This window comes from Echinops telfairi, unplaced genomic scaffold, assembly GCF_000313985.2.
Source record: "Echinops telfairi isolate 266 unplaced genomic scaffold, ASM31398v2 ScPeMD7_5592;HRSCAF=6446, whole genome shotgun sequence".
NCBI lineage: Eukaryota > Metazoa > Chordata > Mammalia > Afrosoricida > Tenrecidae > Echinops > Echinops telfairi.
In genome coordinates this window covers 25,121,672-25,138,076 of record NW_022109491.1, presented here as the reverse complement: position 1 = coordinate 25,138,076, position 16,405 = coordinate 25,121,672, and the positions used below count along the sequence as shown (strand labels likewise).

The 16,405-nt window shown below is 55.0% G+C and overlaps 1 protein-coding gene across 1 annotated transcript in view; it reads right to left on the bottom strand.

The window, feature by feature from the left end:
* DUSP15 (dual specificity phosphatase 15) overlaps positions 1 to 16,405 on the bottom strand; it is a 23,748-nt gene that overhangs the window by 6,085 nt on the left and 1,258 nt on the right. The window contains exons 2-8 of the mRNA XM_045295525.1: positions 16,174 to 16,207; positions 13,308 to 13,390; positions 10,840 to 10,889; positions 9,902 to 9,976; positions 8,379 to 8,550; positions 7,665 to 7,938; positions 2,885 to 3,195 (exon numbers count right to left, since the gene is read on the bottom strand). Coding sequence (XP_045151460.1) covers positions 2,885 to 3,195; positions 7,665 to 7,938; positions 8,379 to 8,504 — 711 coding nt within the window. The 5' untranslated portion in view covers positions 8,505 to 8,550; positions 9,902 to 9,976; positions 10,840 to 10,889; positions 13,308 to 13,390; positions 16,174 to 16,207. The remainder of the gene's footprint in view (positions 1 to 2,884; positions 3,196 to 7,664; positions 7,939 to 8,378; positions 8,551 to 9,901; positions 9,977 to 10,839; positions 10,890 to 13,307; positions 13,391 to 16,173; positions 16,208 to 16,405) is intronic.

Sequence of the window (16,405 nt, the reverse complement as noted above, 5' to 3'; positions counted from 1 at the left end):
GTTGTTGCTCAGTGCCCTCAGATCGGTTCCGACTCATAGCAATCCTCTCTCCAACAGGAGGAGGCATGGCCTGGTCCTGCCCCATCCTCGCGTTGTTTTGTTGTGAAAGAGAACCCCAAACAGCCAAACTCACAGAGCTGGGGGAAAAGAATGTTCTAGGTAGAGTGCAAAGGCCCTGAGTTGGGAGAAGGAAAAAAAGACCTCTCATTGTCATCGGGTCTATTCTGACTCAGAGGGACCCCATCCAACAGGATAGACCTGCCCCTGGGGGTTTCTTAGACTGTAACTCTTACAGGAGTAGAAAGCCTCATCTGTCTCCCTTGGAGCAGCTGGTGGATTCAAACTGCTGACCTTGTGGTTAGAGTACCCCCTTGTGCCACCAAGGCTGGAGTAGAGAGGCCAAGGAGGAGGGCGGAAAAGATAGGTTGTTTTTTTATGACCACACTCAGGGCTGAAACCCTCATTCAATGCATTGCCCTCAGGGACCCCCTGCGTTGGTTGTAGGAGACATTTACAACAAGAGAAGCAAGCCACAACTCCTACATAGATGCCACTTGCCAGCAGTGGGACCTCTCTGGCTCCATTGCTTCATCTGTCAAGTGGACTGCTGACACCCCACCTCAGGTGGGTATGGTGGGTGGAAGGTGAGCTGGTGGGTGTAAAGTGCTCCTCACAGCACCTGGCCCAGGTGTTTATTGATTGCAGCATTTGGTCAGGGTGTTAAGGCTACGTGTGCTATCTCAAAGATGGTGTGTGCACAGGGCACTATCGCTTTTGGTGCGGGGCCAGGGGCTGTGCGGAGGCAGGCTGCCCAGGAGAGGAGGGGCAAAAACAAGCTCTGTGATGTGAGGGATCTTTGTTTTGTTCACTGCTGTGTCCCCAAGCACCTGGAATGGTGCAGGTGCACAGGAGAGGTTCAATAAACACTTGGGCTGGCCAGCTGAAGCCAAGGACATGGCTTGAGCAAAAGGCCTGAAAGGGTAAAAGGGGATGGGGCATGCGGGGGACAGTGAGTAGCCTGGCATTGCTAGACCTGGGAGTGTGTGTCTGAGGGTATGTGTATATGGTGTGAGGAAGGGCTAGAGGAATTAAGGAGGAATGTCCCTAAAGACCAAACACGCAATAAATAACATTAAATAAATGAATGCATTAGCGAAGACTCTCTAGAGATAACTGAGAGGTGGTCAAGGAAAGAAAAGAAGGTTCTAGGGCAGTGGTTCTCAACCTTCCTAATGCCACTGCCCTTGAATACAGTTCCTCCTGTTGTGGTGACCCTACAACCATAACATTATTTTTGTTGATACTTCTTAACTATAACTTTGCTACTGTTAGAATCGGGCAATCCCTGTGAAAAGGTCATGCGACCCCCAAAGGGTTCGTGACCCACAGGTCGAGAACCTCTATTCTAGAGAGAGAGACTAGCACATGCAAATATCTAAGAGAGAGAGTGTGAGAGAGAGAGAGAGCATTTAGAAACTGAAAGAGCAGCCAGGTTGGGGCAGGAAGGGAGTGGGGGAAGATGGAGCCAGGGAGGGGTAGTTCACACAGGGCCTGAGGTCATGGCAAGGGGCAGGGACTTTTTCACAGGGGGCATGGGGAGCTAAGGATGGTTTCTGAGCAGACTGGAATTTTCGTAAGATCCCTATGGAGGACTAGGGGCAGAGGCAGAGAAGAAAGGGGGCAGAGGCAGAGGACAGGGGCAACCAGGACCCAACAAGGTGACTGCAGTTTGTCCTGGTGAGGAACGGTGGAAATGGGGTCCAGGGATTGAAGAGCTGTTTGGGAAGGAGAACCATCAGGCTGGAAATCGGGGGCGGGGGAGCAGGCAGGGTCCAGGTGTCTGGGTGGCAGATGGTGCCATCTCATATGTTGGGAAACACAGACGCTGTGGGGGTGAGCTGATGAGGGGGGACAAGCTGAGTTCCAGGAGTCTAGGAACCATTCAAGAGACGCTACACCTGCACGCCTGGGGCTTGAAGCTCAACAGGGAGGCCAGGACCAAGGGAGAGTGGGACAGTGGGGCACGAGGAGGGAGGTCGGTCCAGGAGGGCATGCTGGAAGCCCCAAGAGAGGTAAGTAGGCTTAGAAGCAGCAGCCGGGGAGACAGGAGAAAAATGGGGGGTGAGGGGTAGGGAAGTGGTATGGGATGGGGGTGGGATGGGGAGGGGAAGGTTAGCCAGGGATTCTGGAAACAAAGTCTGAAAGGCTTCAAGGAGGAGGGAGGAGGCCCCAACCCAGCCAGGGAGCAAGGAAGATACGGCTGCTTCTTGGGGCTTGGCTAGTAGGAGGAACAGAAAGTGGGTGGCGGGGAGCAGGCTTCCAGAGAGAGGAGACTTTAGTGGGGAGCTTCACTCTGTGAAAGAAGTGGGAGAGGCTAGAAGCTGCTGTGGGGTTGGGGGTGGGGATGGTGGGTTAATTTTGCTGCCAGGAGAGCTTCCAGTGTTTAGAAGTGGTTATCCTGAGCCAGTTTGGAGGTGGTTGGGAGGAACAGGAAAGAGCAGGCAACCCTGGGGTGGGGGGGTGCCCCAAGGTGGGGTGATACTGGAAGCCCTCGGTAATGGCTCCCAAGCTTCAGGTTGGTGACTTGGGGCTGGGAGATGGACAGGATTTCCATGGGAGGCTTCTAATTTCTCTGTGGAGTGTCAGGGCTGTCTCCCTGGGAGTTGGGGCTGATGCAGGCCATCCAGCAGAGGTTGGCTGGGTTTTTTTGGGTGGGGGGTCATCTCCCATATATGAGGAGCACGAGAGCCTCTACCTAGAGACAGCTGAGGCCTAGGGGGCCTTGGTGAGTAGCCCAAGGTCACAGGGCACGTCCTTCAAATAGGGCCTTGCACTTCCAGAGCGGTGGGCTGCCAGCCTCCAGCTCCCGCACTGGCCCCCTTACCCTGAAGAGCGCCGCGTCCTGCTGTGCCTGGTAACCCAGTTTGGCTGCGTGCTTCCAGGGGATGCGGAAGACGGTCTTGCCGGCGTCTTCCCAGCACAAGCCCGCGTAGCGCCCGCTCTCGATCTGCGCCACCAGCCAGTCGCGAAGACGCAGGGGACCCCCTGCCCCCGCCATGGAGGTCTCTTCCCTTCCTGCTCCTTCCAGAAGGCGCCGCCTGGGCCCGTCTGGTAGGAACGCTGCGCACTTGGAGGCCAGGTCCTGGAAACCGCAGCTGAACCCTAGCGCTGCTGGGGGGTGGTCACCGGGGCCACCTGGATGGCGTGTGTGCAGAAGCAGCGAAAGCGAAAGTTAGGAGAGCTTTCGCTTTCCGTTCTGGCCCCACTCCCAGACGCCCTTTCCTTTCGACCCTCCTTCCCCGTGACAGCCGGGCGGGGAGGGTGCTGGGGCGGGAGGGCCTAAAGGGTGACTCACCCGCCTCTCGCACCTGCTTTCCCAGCCCATCCAGAAACGTACCTGTCCCTCTCCAGGCCCTGCGCTGGCTGTAAAGCTGAGCACCTCTCAAACTCCAACTGCTGTTGGAAGGGCGAGGAGGGGACCAGTGACTAGCTTCAAATGATCACCGCTAGCCTGCCCTCACTCACCACATCTGATGCACAGCCCCGGTGGTCCCCACCTCCTGGCCACTCACCACTGCCTGGGCCTGACCACGTTCTTTCCCGGAGCATCTAAAGTAAGGTGACCAGACGTCCCGTTTTTTAACAATTTGTCCCGCATTCCAGGGCGTTTTTTTAAAAAGTCCCGATTTTTGGAAAGAATGCACAAGCTAGGGTATATGGTTTTCGGCTGCCATGTGGCTATTTCGCCGGGAAATGATTTTTATCAATGGTGTCCCGCTGGTATCCCACTTTACCAATGTTAAAATCTGGTCACCTTAATCTAAAGGGACTCTCTTGGCAGCAAATGGTGTGAACTCTAGTGAAGGAGCCCTGGTGGCATATGCATACCAGTTGGGCTGCTAACTGCAAGGTCAGCTGTTTGAAACCATCTGCTTCTCTGAGGAAAAACTAGACTTTTGACTCCAGAAAAGAGTTCCAGTCTCAGAAACTCACAGGGGCAGTTCTACTCTGTCCTATAGGGTCATTCTGAATCAGAAGGGACTCCATGGCTGTGGGTGAACATCTGGGAGAACCCCGTCATTTTTCTGAGGAACCCACCCCCAAAACCAAGGTCATTGAGCTGATTCCGTCCCATACGACAGAGCAGAACTGCCCATCGGGCTGCAATCTGTGGAAGCGGCCACCATGTCGCTCTCCCTGGGAGCAGTTGGCATGTTTGAACGGTTGGCCTTTGACTTGGCAGCTGAGTACTATGCTGAAGAGGGTGGTGGGCTGGCAGCTGGGGCACCAGCATCAGCTTCTCTGTGAAACAGCAGCAGCTACATGAGAAAGGGAGTTAGTCCCAGGGGAGAAGTGCGTCGGCCTGCTAATGGCAACGTCAGCAGTTTAAAACCACTAGCCACTCTGAAAGATGAGGCTTTCTACTCCCATCAAGAGTCTCAGAAACCCACAGGTAATTCTTCCCTGTCCTATAGGGCTGCTGTGACTCAGAGTAGACTCAATGGCAGTGAATGAGACTCCGTGGAGTTGTCTGCATGTCCAAGGGGCGTGGGTAAAGTGTTCCCTCCACCCAGAACCTTCTCTCGCTCTGTCCAGAACCTGGATCGAGCCCTTGGAAAGGCATAGTGCTTCTCAAACAGTCACTCCTATTCCATAGCTCTGACTGGTTTACCTCTGTTAACAGTGATTGACTTAAAATACACAGTCTGTGCTCAATAAACACGTGGTTTTACATTGCTGTTGGAGTGAAAGTCAGGCTGCAATGGACGTGGGGAAGGATCTGGAACATCAAGACAAAATGCTCTGTTGTGTCGCCCAAGTGTTGAAGTTTTTTTTTTCCTTTTTCCCAGACTCACTCTCCCTCTCATACCCATGCAGCCTTGGTGCCTATCCAGGCACGCACTGGAACTGTTACCGCAGACCAGAGGTTTTTAAATAGAAGGGGCATCATCAGAGCTACAAAGGTTTAACTGGATGGGAGAAGGCATCTGAAACCAGCCAGGCATTCCTGGCACTCCCAGCATGGACCAGTCCAGCCTCTGCCCTTCCTGGGCCCACACCACCCTCCAGGGCCCCCACCTCAGGGTCTTTTCACTTACTATTTCTCTGCCTGGATTGCTTGCTTCCCCACCTGTTTTGTTACCCAGTGCGGCTAAGGACAAAAACACAAGTGGTGGCTTTAAACAACAGACTCTTCTTTTCTCAGGAGTTAGGCTAGTAGTAGGCACTAGGGGGAGGCTCTGCTGCTCTGTGCTGGAGGAAGCTCCCAGGTGCTTCTGAGCTACTGCAGCCCAGGGAGATTCACGGGCCAGAGCATCTGGATCCCCCTTGCCCTTTGCTTTATTTCTTTACTATCTCAAGTGATAAAGGACTCTGAGACACCCCACACTAAGCCAGACACGGAACAAAACAAATATAACCCATACCCAAAGGGGTTTCTAACACACCTGGTTCAATCCAACACCTCGAACATCAGCAGCCTGAGGACACTAGCTTTGCTCATGACTGTGGACTCTGTTTTCTAGTGAATTAGTTGGGCTTCTAATCACAAAGTCAGCAATTCAAAACCATCCGCCGCTTGGCGGGAGAAAGATGAGCCTTTCGACTCTCCTACAGAGTTCCAGTCTCAGAGACACACAGAGGCAATTCTTTATGGTCGCCACGAATGGGAAATAACTCAATGGCAGGGAGATGTTTTGTTTTTTTAAACATCTTCAATGCCTCACACAATGTCTACACCGACCGATCAGATTGGATGAATGAGGTTAGGGCAGCAGGCAAAGATGGTTTTGTCTACCTGCCAACTCCCAGATTGCAGCAGCCCTGGTGATGCATCAGGTTAAGCACGTGTGTGTGTGTGTGTGTGTGTGTGTGTGTGTCTGTTGCCGTAAAGTTGGTAGTTCAAACCTACCAGCCAATCTGAAGGAGAACGATGAGGCTGTCTGCACCTGTAAAGATGTACAGCCTTGGAAACCCAACGGATCAGTTCTCCTCTGTCTTGTAGGTTCACCGCAAGCTGGATTCGACTGGACCGCAGGGGGTCTGGTTTGGCTTTGGACCCACCCCACTGCAGGAGACTGGGCTTTCCCATCAGCACAGGGCACTGTGGTTGGCACATTGTTACGAGTCGCTTCCGACTCATAGCCACCTTGTGCACAACCGAATGAAACACTGCTCCATCCTGCGTCACACAATTGTTCATGTGCTTGAGCCCATCGATGCAAACCACCCTGTCAACTCATCTTGTCGAAGGTCTTCCTCTTTTTGACCGTGCCAATGACACACAATAAACCAAAAGCCCATACCCACGGCCATTCCAACTCAGTGGGTTCTGAGATGCTAACTCCTGATAGGAACCAAACCAGAAAAACCAACCTCAGTGCCCTGGAGTCAATGCTGATTCATAGTGACCGCTGCTGGGGGTTCCAAGACTGTAACTGGTTCCAGGAGCAGAAAGCCCAATCTTTCTCCCACAGAGCTGCTAGTGGTTTTGAACTACCGACCATGCAGATCCCTGCCCAACGCGTAACCAGCACATCACCAGGGTTCCTTTCATAGGAACAGACCCCTTTATATACTGCAGTTAGGTGACCGCTATCTCAGACCCTTCACCACGTTAGGCTCATTTTCGTTTAGGAAAAACCAGCTCCCATGACCTCTGGCCTTTACCCTCCAAGCCATGCTCCCTGGCAGGGGGCGGGACTTCTGGTCCTCTCCAAGACCAGAGGGAGCTGCTTTTAACAAGGTGCCTGGCACCCCATCACAGTTCTCAGACAGCCTTAGTTCAAACCCAGCCTCCCCAACTCCAGTTGCCTGACTTCTCCGAGCTTGTTTCCTCCCTTAAGGATTGAGTGAACTCCTGCCTGGGAGGAAGGCACTTACTGAATACATTTATGACAAGAGAAGGGAGCCCGCTAGGGGCTCAGGGAGGGAGGAGGGGGGCACACAGAGAAGAGAGACACTCAGGGACCTTGTCAGGAGACCCCAGGGCTAGGGAAGTGGGGAGGGCCTCATTAGAGAAGCGGGTGCATTTGGTGACATGGACTTCACTGGCAGGCTAGTGGGGAAACAGTCTGCACTGTCTACAGAACCTCGAGGTGGAGAGTGACCTACCCAGCCGTACCACCATCGGAGGAATGACCCTCTGCTAGAACCTGCTTCTAGAAGGATTACAGCCAAGAATGGAGCCTTCCTCGCTAACACACAGGCCCCGGGGTGGGCACGAGTTGGAATCGGTGGGTTTTTAGGGCTCCTTCGCATCCTGCAGGCTCCTGGACTGAACAGGGCACAGTTCCCCTTTGGTTGCTGAATAACTTGGAGAGAGACAGGTGGGAATCTTCTAACTTATTTTAATATCCTCCAGGCCCTGTGGGTCCTCACCTCCCAGCCCCCCCACCCTCCATCCCCAACGTCAAGGGTCGAGGCCCGGGTGCCCCCTCCCCCAGCCAGAGGACTAAGGCACCAGGTGGCTGCAGCAGGCCGGGCCGAGGACAGCAAGACGGACAGCAAGACGCACAGAGGAAGGACACACGATAGACACGGACTAGCAGGAGGGTAGGGCGGGGCTCAGGCCGTCACCAAGGGGCCCCTCGGGTTCTGGAGGCCCACGCAGACCCCGAAGGGGTCCAGTCGGGAGGAAGAGGCAGGGTGGGCTCCTCACTTGCCCCCTTTGCGGGACAGACACCGCGGGAGGCAAGAGAAAGTCTGTTTGACGCGTGCCAGCAGCGGCAGCGGCCGGTGGGTTTCCCGGGCCGGCCGTGGCATCAGGCGCTGGAGGGTTCCCTCTGAGGCCCCCGAGGCCCCCGAGGGCAGCGAGGGGGAGGCCGTCGAGGGGGCGGCGCCCTGACGGCAGCGCTTGCACAGCGGCAGCAGCGCACGCATGTCCTCCTCGTCCCGAAACGGGCTCTCTCCGAAGCGCTCCTCCAGCTGCCGGCGAAGCTGTGGCGGAGAGCAATGGGGTGGCATCAAGGCCGAGCCCAGGTGATCGGACCAGTGGCTTCCAGACTGGACATCCCCCCGAGCTGACCTGGCCCAAGAAAGCTGGCCGCCCTCACTCTGCTCTTTCTCCCCCACCTCCCCGCAACCCTCTACGCGCCTCCCCTTCCAGAGCCTCCCCAGAGCCACCTGTCTCCCTGGCTCAGAATTCCCACCTCCCATCTGCAACACCAGCTTCCAGAACCCCCGCTCCCCCACCCCCCCAAAAAAACACCCACACCCATCCCACGGGGGCTGGATTAGCTGGAGGGCCACCTTCTCAAGTTTCCAGGGGCTTCACCATCACTTCTTACCAAGGGGTGCTCAGTCAGCTCCCATGGGGGAAAACCCCACCCCACCAGCAGCCTCGGAGCCCAGTCAGGCCCCCCAGCCCTAGCTCCTACCTTCCGGGAACTGCCCCAGCCGAATTCCTCCAGCTGCTGCTTGAAGCCTGGGTTGGGGTTGGCAATGGGTCGGTTGGCCTTGATGGCTTCCAGCACTTCACGCCAGCCTAGCCCCGTCACAGTCATCACGTATGCAGTCACCACGGTGGTGCTGCGGGAGATGCCTGCAAAACTGGCCCCGCCCCCAGGCTTCGGGTGAAGGCCCCACCTCTCCCATGGCCCACCCCAGGCACCCCATTCCTCCCCTCAGCTCTTCTGCCCTTGCCTTGGAACTCCAATCCATGAGGAACCTGCTAGAATCTCTTCTCCTACCTCCTGGTATTCCCTCTGACTTAAGTATTCCCCTTGGAATTCTCCCACATTAACAGCCCCAAACAGGAATGTCACTTCACTCATTCATCCAACAAGCATTTCTGGATGGTCTGTTGTTTTCCCAAGGCCCTAGCACAAACCGTCTAGGCCTCTGCCCTACTGGCCTTTGCAGCAGAGTGCTGGGGACAAAAGTTAACAGGGAGGCAATTTCAGGCAGGGATCAGTGTTTCAGGCATGTCCAAGGGGCTAGGAGAACCTACAGGAAGAGGGAAGGGGTATTGATCTGGTGGGGAGGAGATATGAGGAGGATTAGGAAAGAGGTTCCCAAGAAGGCAATATCAAATGGAGCCCCAATATCAAATGGAGCCCCTAGAGTTGGTCTGGAATGTGCTGGCAGTGTGTGCAAAGGCCCTGAGGTGGGAGCATGATGGATTGGAAGCACAGGGAGTCCAGGGCAGATGGGGTGGGGAATGGAAGGGAAGAGACAAGGCTGGAGAGGTGGGAGGGTTCAGACACACAGGGCCTTGTGGGCCGAAGTATGGAGTTAGGATTTTACCAAGTGGGATGGGGGGCTGTGGGGGAGCAGGGACCCAGAGGGCAGCAGGAGTTGCTGCCTTTGAGGGAAGGCAAGGGCTCTCTCCCCCACCCAGCCCTTGGGGACAGACAGCTTCCATCACCCAGAAATGGAATTCTTCAATTCCTCAGGTGCTGGCCTCAGGGCTGGGGCTCTGCCTGGGAGTGAATGAATGACATCACCTGGACCAGGGTCAGTTGAGAAGACTCAGGGTCCACATGGCCTATTCTGGGGCCCCCACTACCCTGCCCTTTTCCCTCACAGACCTGGAGAACAGGGGGAGAGACTGAAGTCTTAGAGGGCTCTGGGCTACCTGCACGGCCTCATCCCTCCCTCCCAACAGCTCAGGGAGTACAGCGCTTGTTCCTGAGTCAGAAAGACGAGGAAACTGAGTCTCAGGGATGAACAACTACTTGGCCACAGCCACACAGCAACTGAGTCTTGTTCTGAGCCTCCACCAGGAGATGCCGTGGCCTCTGTGTGGTGGCCTCTACCAGAAGGGTGGGCTCTCAGGGATTAGTACAGGGGGGAGAAGAGCTCTCTCAGGTTCTATTTTCCCAGTGGGATCATCATGTGTTGGATGGGAGAGGTGTGTTCTAGAAGGAGGGTGGCCGCTTCCCCTACCCCGTGAGCTCACCAGTGCACCAGGCAGTTCCCTCCATTGAGGCGGCAACAGTGGATGAAGTTGATGCATTCTTTGAAGTGCTTTTTGCTAAAGAAGAAAGCCATTCGTTTGGGACCATTCTTAGGGCTAGAACTCCTGGACACTGTCCCCCTCCCCATGTATGGGACCATGAGCCCTGGGTCCTCCAGCCAGCCAGTATGTGCAAGCAATCGGGGCCAGTACTATAGTAGGAGGTGGAAGGATGCACCTCAGAAGGTGTGAGGCCGGTAATGGCCAGTACGGCCACACAGAGAGCAACAGCCTAGATCCCCTGAGCCTGAACCACCTCTCCCATGGGTGTGGTGGATCCTCTATTCCCCACATTGACTCCTCTGGGCTCTACATTCCTCTGGGGTTTACAAGCCAAGCACCAGGGAACAAGGACAGTGGCTAAAAGCAAGATCCCCAAGGGTTTGGAGTGTCTGTCTGGGTTCCTTCCAGGCTGAGAGGCACAGGAGGCTGCTGACAGCACTAACACAAATCCCTCCTTCTGAGCCCCCATGACATGCAGACCCTTCCCAGATCCTCAGCCCTCTTCTCGCTGAAATAGCACAAGTCATACACAGCCTACTGAGGACCCAGATGTGCTAACTCTGAGGGGAGGGACAGCCTAGGGCCTGACCCTTTCAAATCTGTTGGTGCCTCTGATCTCAAGAGGAAGGGTAATTTCAATAGGCCATAGCTGAGGTGCTATCTCAGGGAGGTTCAGAGTCTAGGTCAGGGGTACACCCCAGGGGCAAGGCTGAGACAGTCTAACCTAGATCCTGGGAACATGCTAGATCCTCAGAAGTGCTTGATGATCTGAGTCTCCTCCGGTCTCCCTTAAACCACCTCATGTCACACCATCCCCTCAGCCACCACCCCTGGAGCCAGCTGTTGGCCTATCTGTGTGTCTCTCCTGGGGAACTTACATGGGCACTTCAGGGGTGTCAGCCACTGGGATGCGAAGGTAGGTTATGTCCTGCAAGTACAAACACACTCAGGCACTGGGAGGTGGGAAGCCTCTTCCCCTTGCCCACATCCAGCTCAAGTACCTCACAAGCCCCGGCCAGTTCCCATACCTCTCTAGGTCTCTGCTCTGTCTGTCCTAAGGGCCCCCAGCCCTGATTGCTTGTTGACTCCAGAACCTTCTGAGCAGATGCCACATATCCTAACCCTGAGAGTGACCTGGGCAGGAGGGCTTGATAAAAGTGACGCAGAGTCCCTTTACGTCCTACCTGGGAAAGGGCTACCTACTTTCAATTCCTCTGTACATGATTGCTTTCTGGCCTCCTCCAATGGGGACCAGCGTTTCACAATAGGTCAGAGCAGAGAAGAGAAACAATGATGACGCTAAGCTTGCATTTCACAAGCTGTTAAAAGCCGTGTGTGTGTATGTGTGTGTGTTGTGTGAATCACTACAATAATCAAGGAATGAATGAAACATCCGCTCAGCATTCCCAATAAAATTGCCACAACATCCTTGGCTTCACGGTTACCCTTCACACAAGATCATAAAGATCATTTGTGCTCACACGTTCCAAGGACTTTGTTACTTTTCTGCAAGGACACTCTTTCATCTTCTGAAATTCAAATGCCTCTGTTCAGGTGCCGGACTCATCGTCGGCCAGATCCTCATTTGTCAATGACTTTGTGTGAGATTCCAGCCCGTCACCAACTCCTGGTCCTCAAGGTCACAAAACCCTGCATCCTTTGCAAGGTTTGCAATTTTATGTTGCAATGCTTTTGGCCTTGGTGGACACTCTCCAGCCCTGACTGGTGAATTCACTCCTGGCTGGGGAGGGATTGATGCTTGTGAGAGGAGGGGAGGGGTGTGGGAGCAAGGAATCATTGTCTAAGCAGCCATTCCATCAGTAAATACAGAGTCACACCTGGACAAGCTTCCCTCTGCAGTCTCAAAACAAAACCCAGCCCCTCACTGCTACTGAGCCTTTTTCAGCTCATAGTGATCCCTTAGGGCAGGATAGAACTGCCCCTGTGAGTTTCCAAGACTCTAACTGTATGGGAGTGGGAAGCCTCACCTTTCTCTGGAGGAGTGGCTGCTGGTCTCAAACTGCTGACCTTGCAGTGAGCAGCCCTGTGCACAACCCACTATGTCATTAGGGCTCTGCAGTATAGAGACTGCGTATTTCCAAATACTCTACAGCAAAGCTGTCCCACCAAGCAAACTCAGACATCACAGGTCTGGCAATGGCTTCTCTGGATTAAACTGAGGCTCATGGGTTATTAGAGGTTACTTGCTATCAGCTGCCATTGAGTGCATTCGGACTCAGTGACCTTATGTAGTTTCTAGGCTGTATGTCTTTACGGGAACAGATAGCCTCAAATCTCTCTCAGAGCAGCGGATGGGTTTGAACTGTCAGCCTTGAGGTTAGCAGTCCAACGCTTACCTGACAGTGCCATCAAACCGGACCCCCCTCCTAAGACAGAGGGAAAAACTGAGGCCCAGAGAGGGGAATGGCCCTGCCCAAAGTCACACAGCACACCTGTGGCACAGCCTGGTCTTGATGTCAGCTCTTCAGAGCCCTTTCCTGGTCAGTGTTCTATCCCATCAGTGGCCAGCGTGAGTAATCTAGACTCTCAAATCAGAAGGAAGGGACTCCGTGTGTGGGCAAGAGTAGCACTAACCTCAATATGTTGGCTGTAGTTTGTTGAATACCTACTATATGAGAATCAGTTTCCGGGACCCTAACAACTCTGTGAGGTGGGTACTTACTTCTGATTGTAAAAATCCCGATTTGACAGCTCAGGCCACTGAGGTTTCACAGGTGCAGTCTCCAGCCCCAGGTCGCAGAGGGCACAGGGGGAAGGCTATGAACTCAGTCTACATTAACCTCATTGCCCCTCTGGGTCCTAACTCAGGAGTGACACCCCCAACCTTCCCCAAGACACTCCCCAATCCACCCCCCACCTGGCTGTGAGCCACGCTTTCCACCAACCGGTAGCCCACCGGAAGCCTCGCCACAGCCCCCTGGGTACTCGCAGGATTAAAAGAACAGAGGCCCAGAGAGGTGCAGTCACAGCCCAAGGATACACAGCCCCCAAGGACCATCTCTCTGGAGTCATCCACCGGCTTGAGCGATAGGAAGCCCACCTGGAGGCCTCTTCAAGCTTCCACGTGAGACCTCGAGGACTGATAGCCTGCCGTGGTCACCTCCTGGCACCTGAGCTTTCTAGATCTGTGACCTTGAGTGAGGTAGTGGACCTCTCTGGGCCTCAAGGGACGGACAAAGAGGCCATCTAAAATGGCCATGTCAGATGCAGTCACGTGGGTCAAGGCACCAACCCAGGGTCTAGCACACAGTAGGAGTTTGAGGGTGCTGTGGGGTCTGCACCCTGGGCGGGGCCAGGGGGAGGGGGAGTGTTTGTTAAAGAGTACCTGCAGCAGAGGCTGAGGTGACTCGTGGATGGAAATGATGTGTGTGATCTTATTCCGGCCCAGCTGATCCGGGTCTTTGGCATCTGAAAGAAAGAGGTAACTGGCACCAATCTGGCAGATGTACATTACTTGTCCTTGATGGCCAAGGGAGCTGGGAGGGGGGAGGGGCGAGCTCTCTCCCTGGCCCCACCCCATGTCCCCCTCCTTCTCCTGTCCTGACAGAGCCTGCCCTTCCCTGAGGCCTCAGTCTTGAATCTTGAATCACAGCCTGGCCCTCCCCGTTCCTGTGGCATTTTCCCCAAACTACGTCCCCCCCTCCCCCCCACCGCGTGCGTCCTCTGACCCAGCAGTTCGACTTCCAGGAATCTCAGCTGCAGAAGTGTCTCCTCACACAGGGAGGGCTGTGCGGAGAGGGTGCAGGCTTTCTGCAGTGCAGCCGATCACAGTACACATGGCAGAAACCCGTCTAGCGACAGAGGTGGATAAAGGTACAGACCTACTTTAGGAGACTGGACAGCCATCAAAAGGTTTCTGGGTGCTGACCCCACGACCTACTAAGCGGGAAATGCAGGCTACAGAACCATTTGCAGCTATGTTCCTATGAGGGGACCACAAAGTATCCCTGGACAAAATGCCATTACTTTTTCATTCTCTCTCCGTGAACCTTTTGAAGGCCCCTTTATATTTCTGTTTTGAATCTGATACCTGTCTCCGCCAAGATCCTGGAGCCCTGGTGGCGTTGTGGTTACTTGTTGGATTGCTAACCAGAGGGTCAGCTGTTTGAAACCGCCAGCCGCTCCTCAGGAGAAAGACAGGGCTTTCCCGTGAGGAGTGACAGTCTCAGAAATCCACAGGATGGTTCTCCCCCGTCCTAGAGGGTTGCTACCAGTCGGAATGGGCTCCAAGGCAGTGAGTTCAGCTGAAGGTTGCCAGTTCAACCCCACCAGGTGGAGACTTGTTTCCACAGAGACCGTGGGCTGGTGTGTGTTGCCAGGTGGACTCTGACTCTGGGAGACCCCAGGAGACAGAGCGGAACTGCCCCACAGGGTTTTCCCTGCTGGCTGTCGTCTTTACAGGAGCAGATTGCCTGGTCTCGATCCTGCTGAGCTGCTGGGTGGGTCTGAACTGCAGGCTGTGGGTCTGTCGCATCACCAAGGTTCCAGCCATCAAGGTTCCAGCCAAGAAAATGCAAGGGAGCAGCTGCACTCTGTAACGCAGGGGTTGGCTGTGCCGTGGGGCTGACGCAGTGGTCATGACCATCAGCAACCGAATCCACAGACACACCCGAGGGATGACCCACGGGGATGCCTGGCCCAGGGCTTATCTTTCGATGCTGAGTTTCAGAGCAGCCAGATCTTGGGATCGTTAGAATAAATGGTATTTGTCCACCTCAGGGCCATCGGCTGCTCCGAGGGAGAAAGCTGAAGCTGTCTGCTCCTTTGAAAATGTAGAGTCCCTGGAAGGAGCCGTTCTCGTCAGTCTTATCCGGTCTCGAGCAGTTCAAATCGACTTGATGGCCGCGGGTTTTGCTGGACGGGCCTTTATATATGCCCACGGCCTCTTTCACCAAACACTGTCTGTGTCCCCCTTATGTCCAGCCTCTGACTGGACACCAGGGGTGTGAAGTCGGCCTCACGGCCCCATCCCTCATGGGTGTGTTCACTTAAAAGAGGTGCAGATCTTCTGAGGAAGCTTCCCAAAGTTCATGGGAAAACGTCATTGTCTTTTCATTCCATTTTTCCATGAACTTTGTGAAGTCCCCTTGTATTAGCCACATTCTCACGGAAGTCGAGGAGTCATGGCCTGCTGCATTAGCTCTCAGGAAGGAGCTAACCCACTAATTCGTGGTCCGTGGCTCCGACTTGTGGCGACCCCACAGGGGTGCTGAGTCTGTACACTCTCTTCTCTCTTACAGGGTCGCGGTGAATTAGAACTCACTCCATGGTAGTGGGTTTGTGTTTTTGAGATCTTTCTGGGAGCAGAAGGCCTGGGCTGACTTCCCAGAGTGGCTGATGGGTTTGAACCCCTGACCTTGTGGTTAGCAGTTCAGGAAGGAAGGGGAGGGGATTTATGTACTCATGGGGAGTGAGATAGTTTATTGTGCCAGCCTGGCAGATGAGGTAGGGTCCAGCCCACCCCTCTAGGCCCAGTCCTCGATGACACTTCCTGACTCCCCAGAAAGTGACTTTTTCCACCTTGGCTCTCTGACCTCGTGGCCCAAGATCTGTGTTCAAATCTGTCTCCCCCCTTGCCAGAATGGAAGCCCTTTGTGGGTAGGGATGGGGCATCTGTGCCATCCCCATTCACCAAGCTGACGTTTGTCGGGATGGGTAAGAGTTCAGCTTTCCACCCCCCTTGGCATGAGGGTGCCCAGGTGTTTAGTTCAGGGACTCTCCTGGTGGGCACAGGATGGACTCTGGGCTCAGGGCCCGGCTCATAGGAGGCCCAGCCCCAGCCTTCAGAGACTCCCCTTCTGGGAAATCGGGGAAAGGTTGCCAGCTTTGCAGCTAGAAGCAGAACCCCCAAACAGAGCTCATCCTAGAACCCTCTGCGGCGGAGCCTGTTTCTGCAGGGAGGCTGAGGCCCAGAGGCACCCCTGAGCCTCTGCTGTCTTTTGACCTCTAGTGGACACTGGTAGGGGAGGGTCAGAGGTAGCAGTGTGAAGTCACTGAGATGCGCCCTCCCAGTCTCTTCCTATGGGCACACCCCCTCGTGCCCACACCCCCCCTAGTCCTCCATGAGCCCTTTCTCCCGCCCAGCCTGGAGTCACATGCTTCCCTGCCCTTATGGCGTGGGGAGTCTGAATGGTGGTATAGGCCTGGCCCAGGCCCAGTGCCATGGCCCTGGGACAGTGGGCAGTGCTCACCAATGAAGTTTCCGAGGTAGAGTCCAGGAAGAACCTACAGGAAAGACAGGCAGGGCTCAATCAGTGGGGCAGGACCACTCCCTCTTCCAGTACCCAGCCAACTGACAGCCCACAGCCCTTCCTGCTTCAGTCCAGCCTGCTGAAGGTGTCAAGGCTCCACGCCACTCCCTCCCCTTCCCAAGGTCTGGGGCCTCCGGCAGAGGGGCCTGCGGCTCTGGGGAGGCAGCCGGTG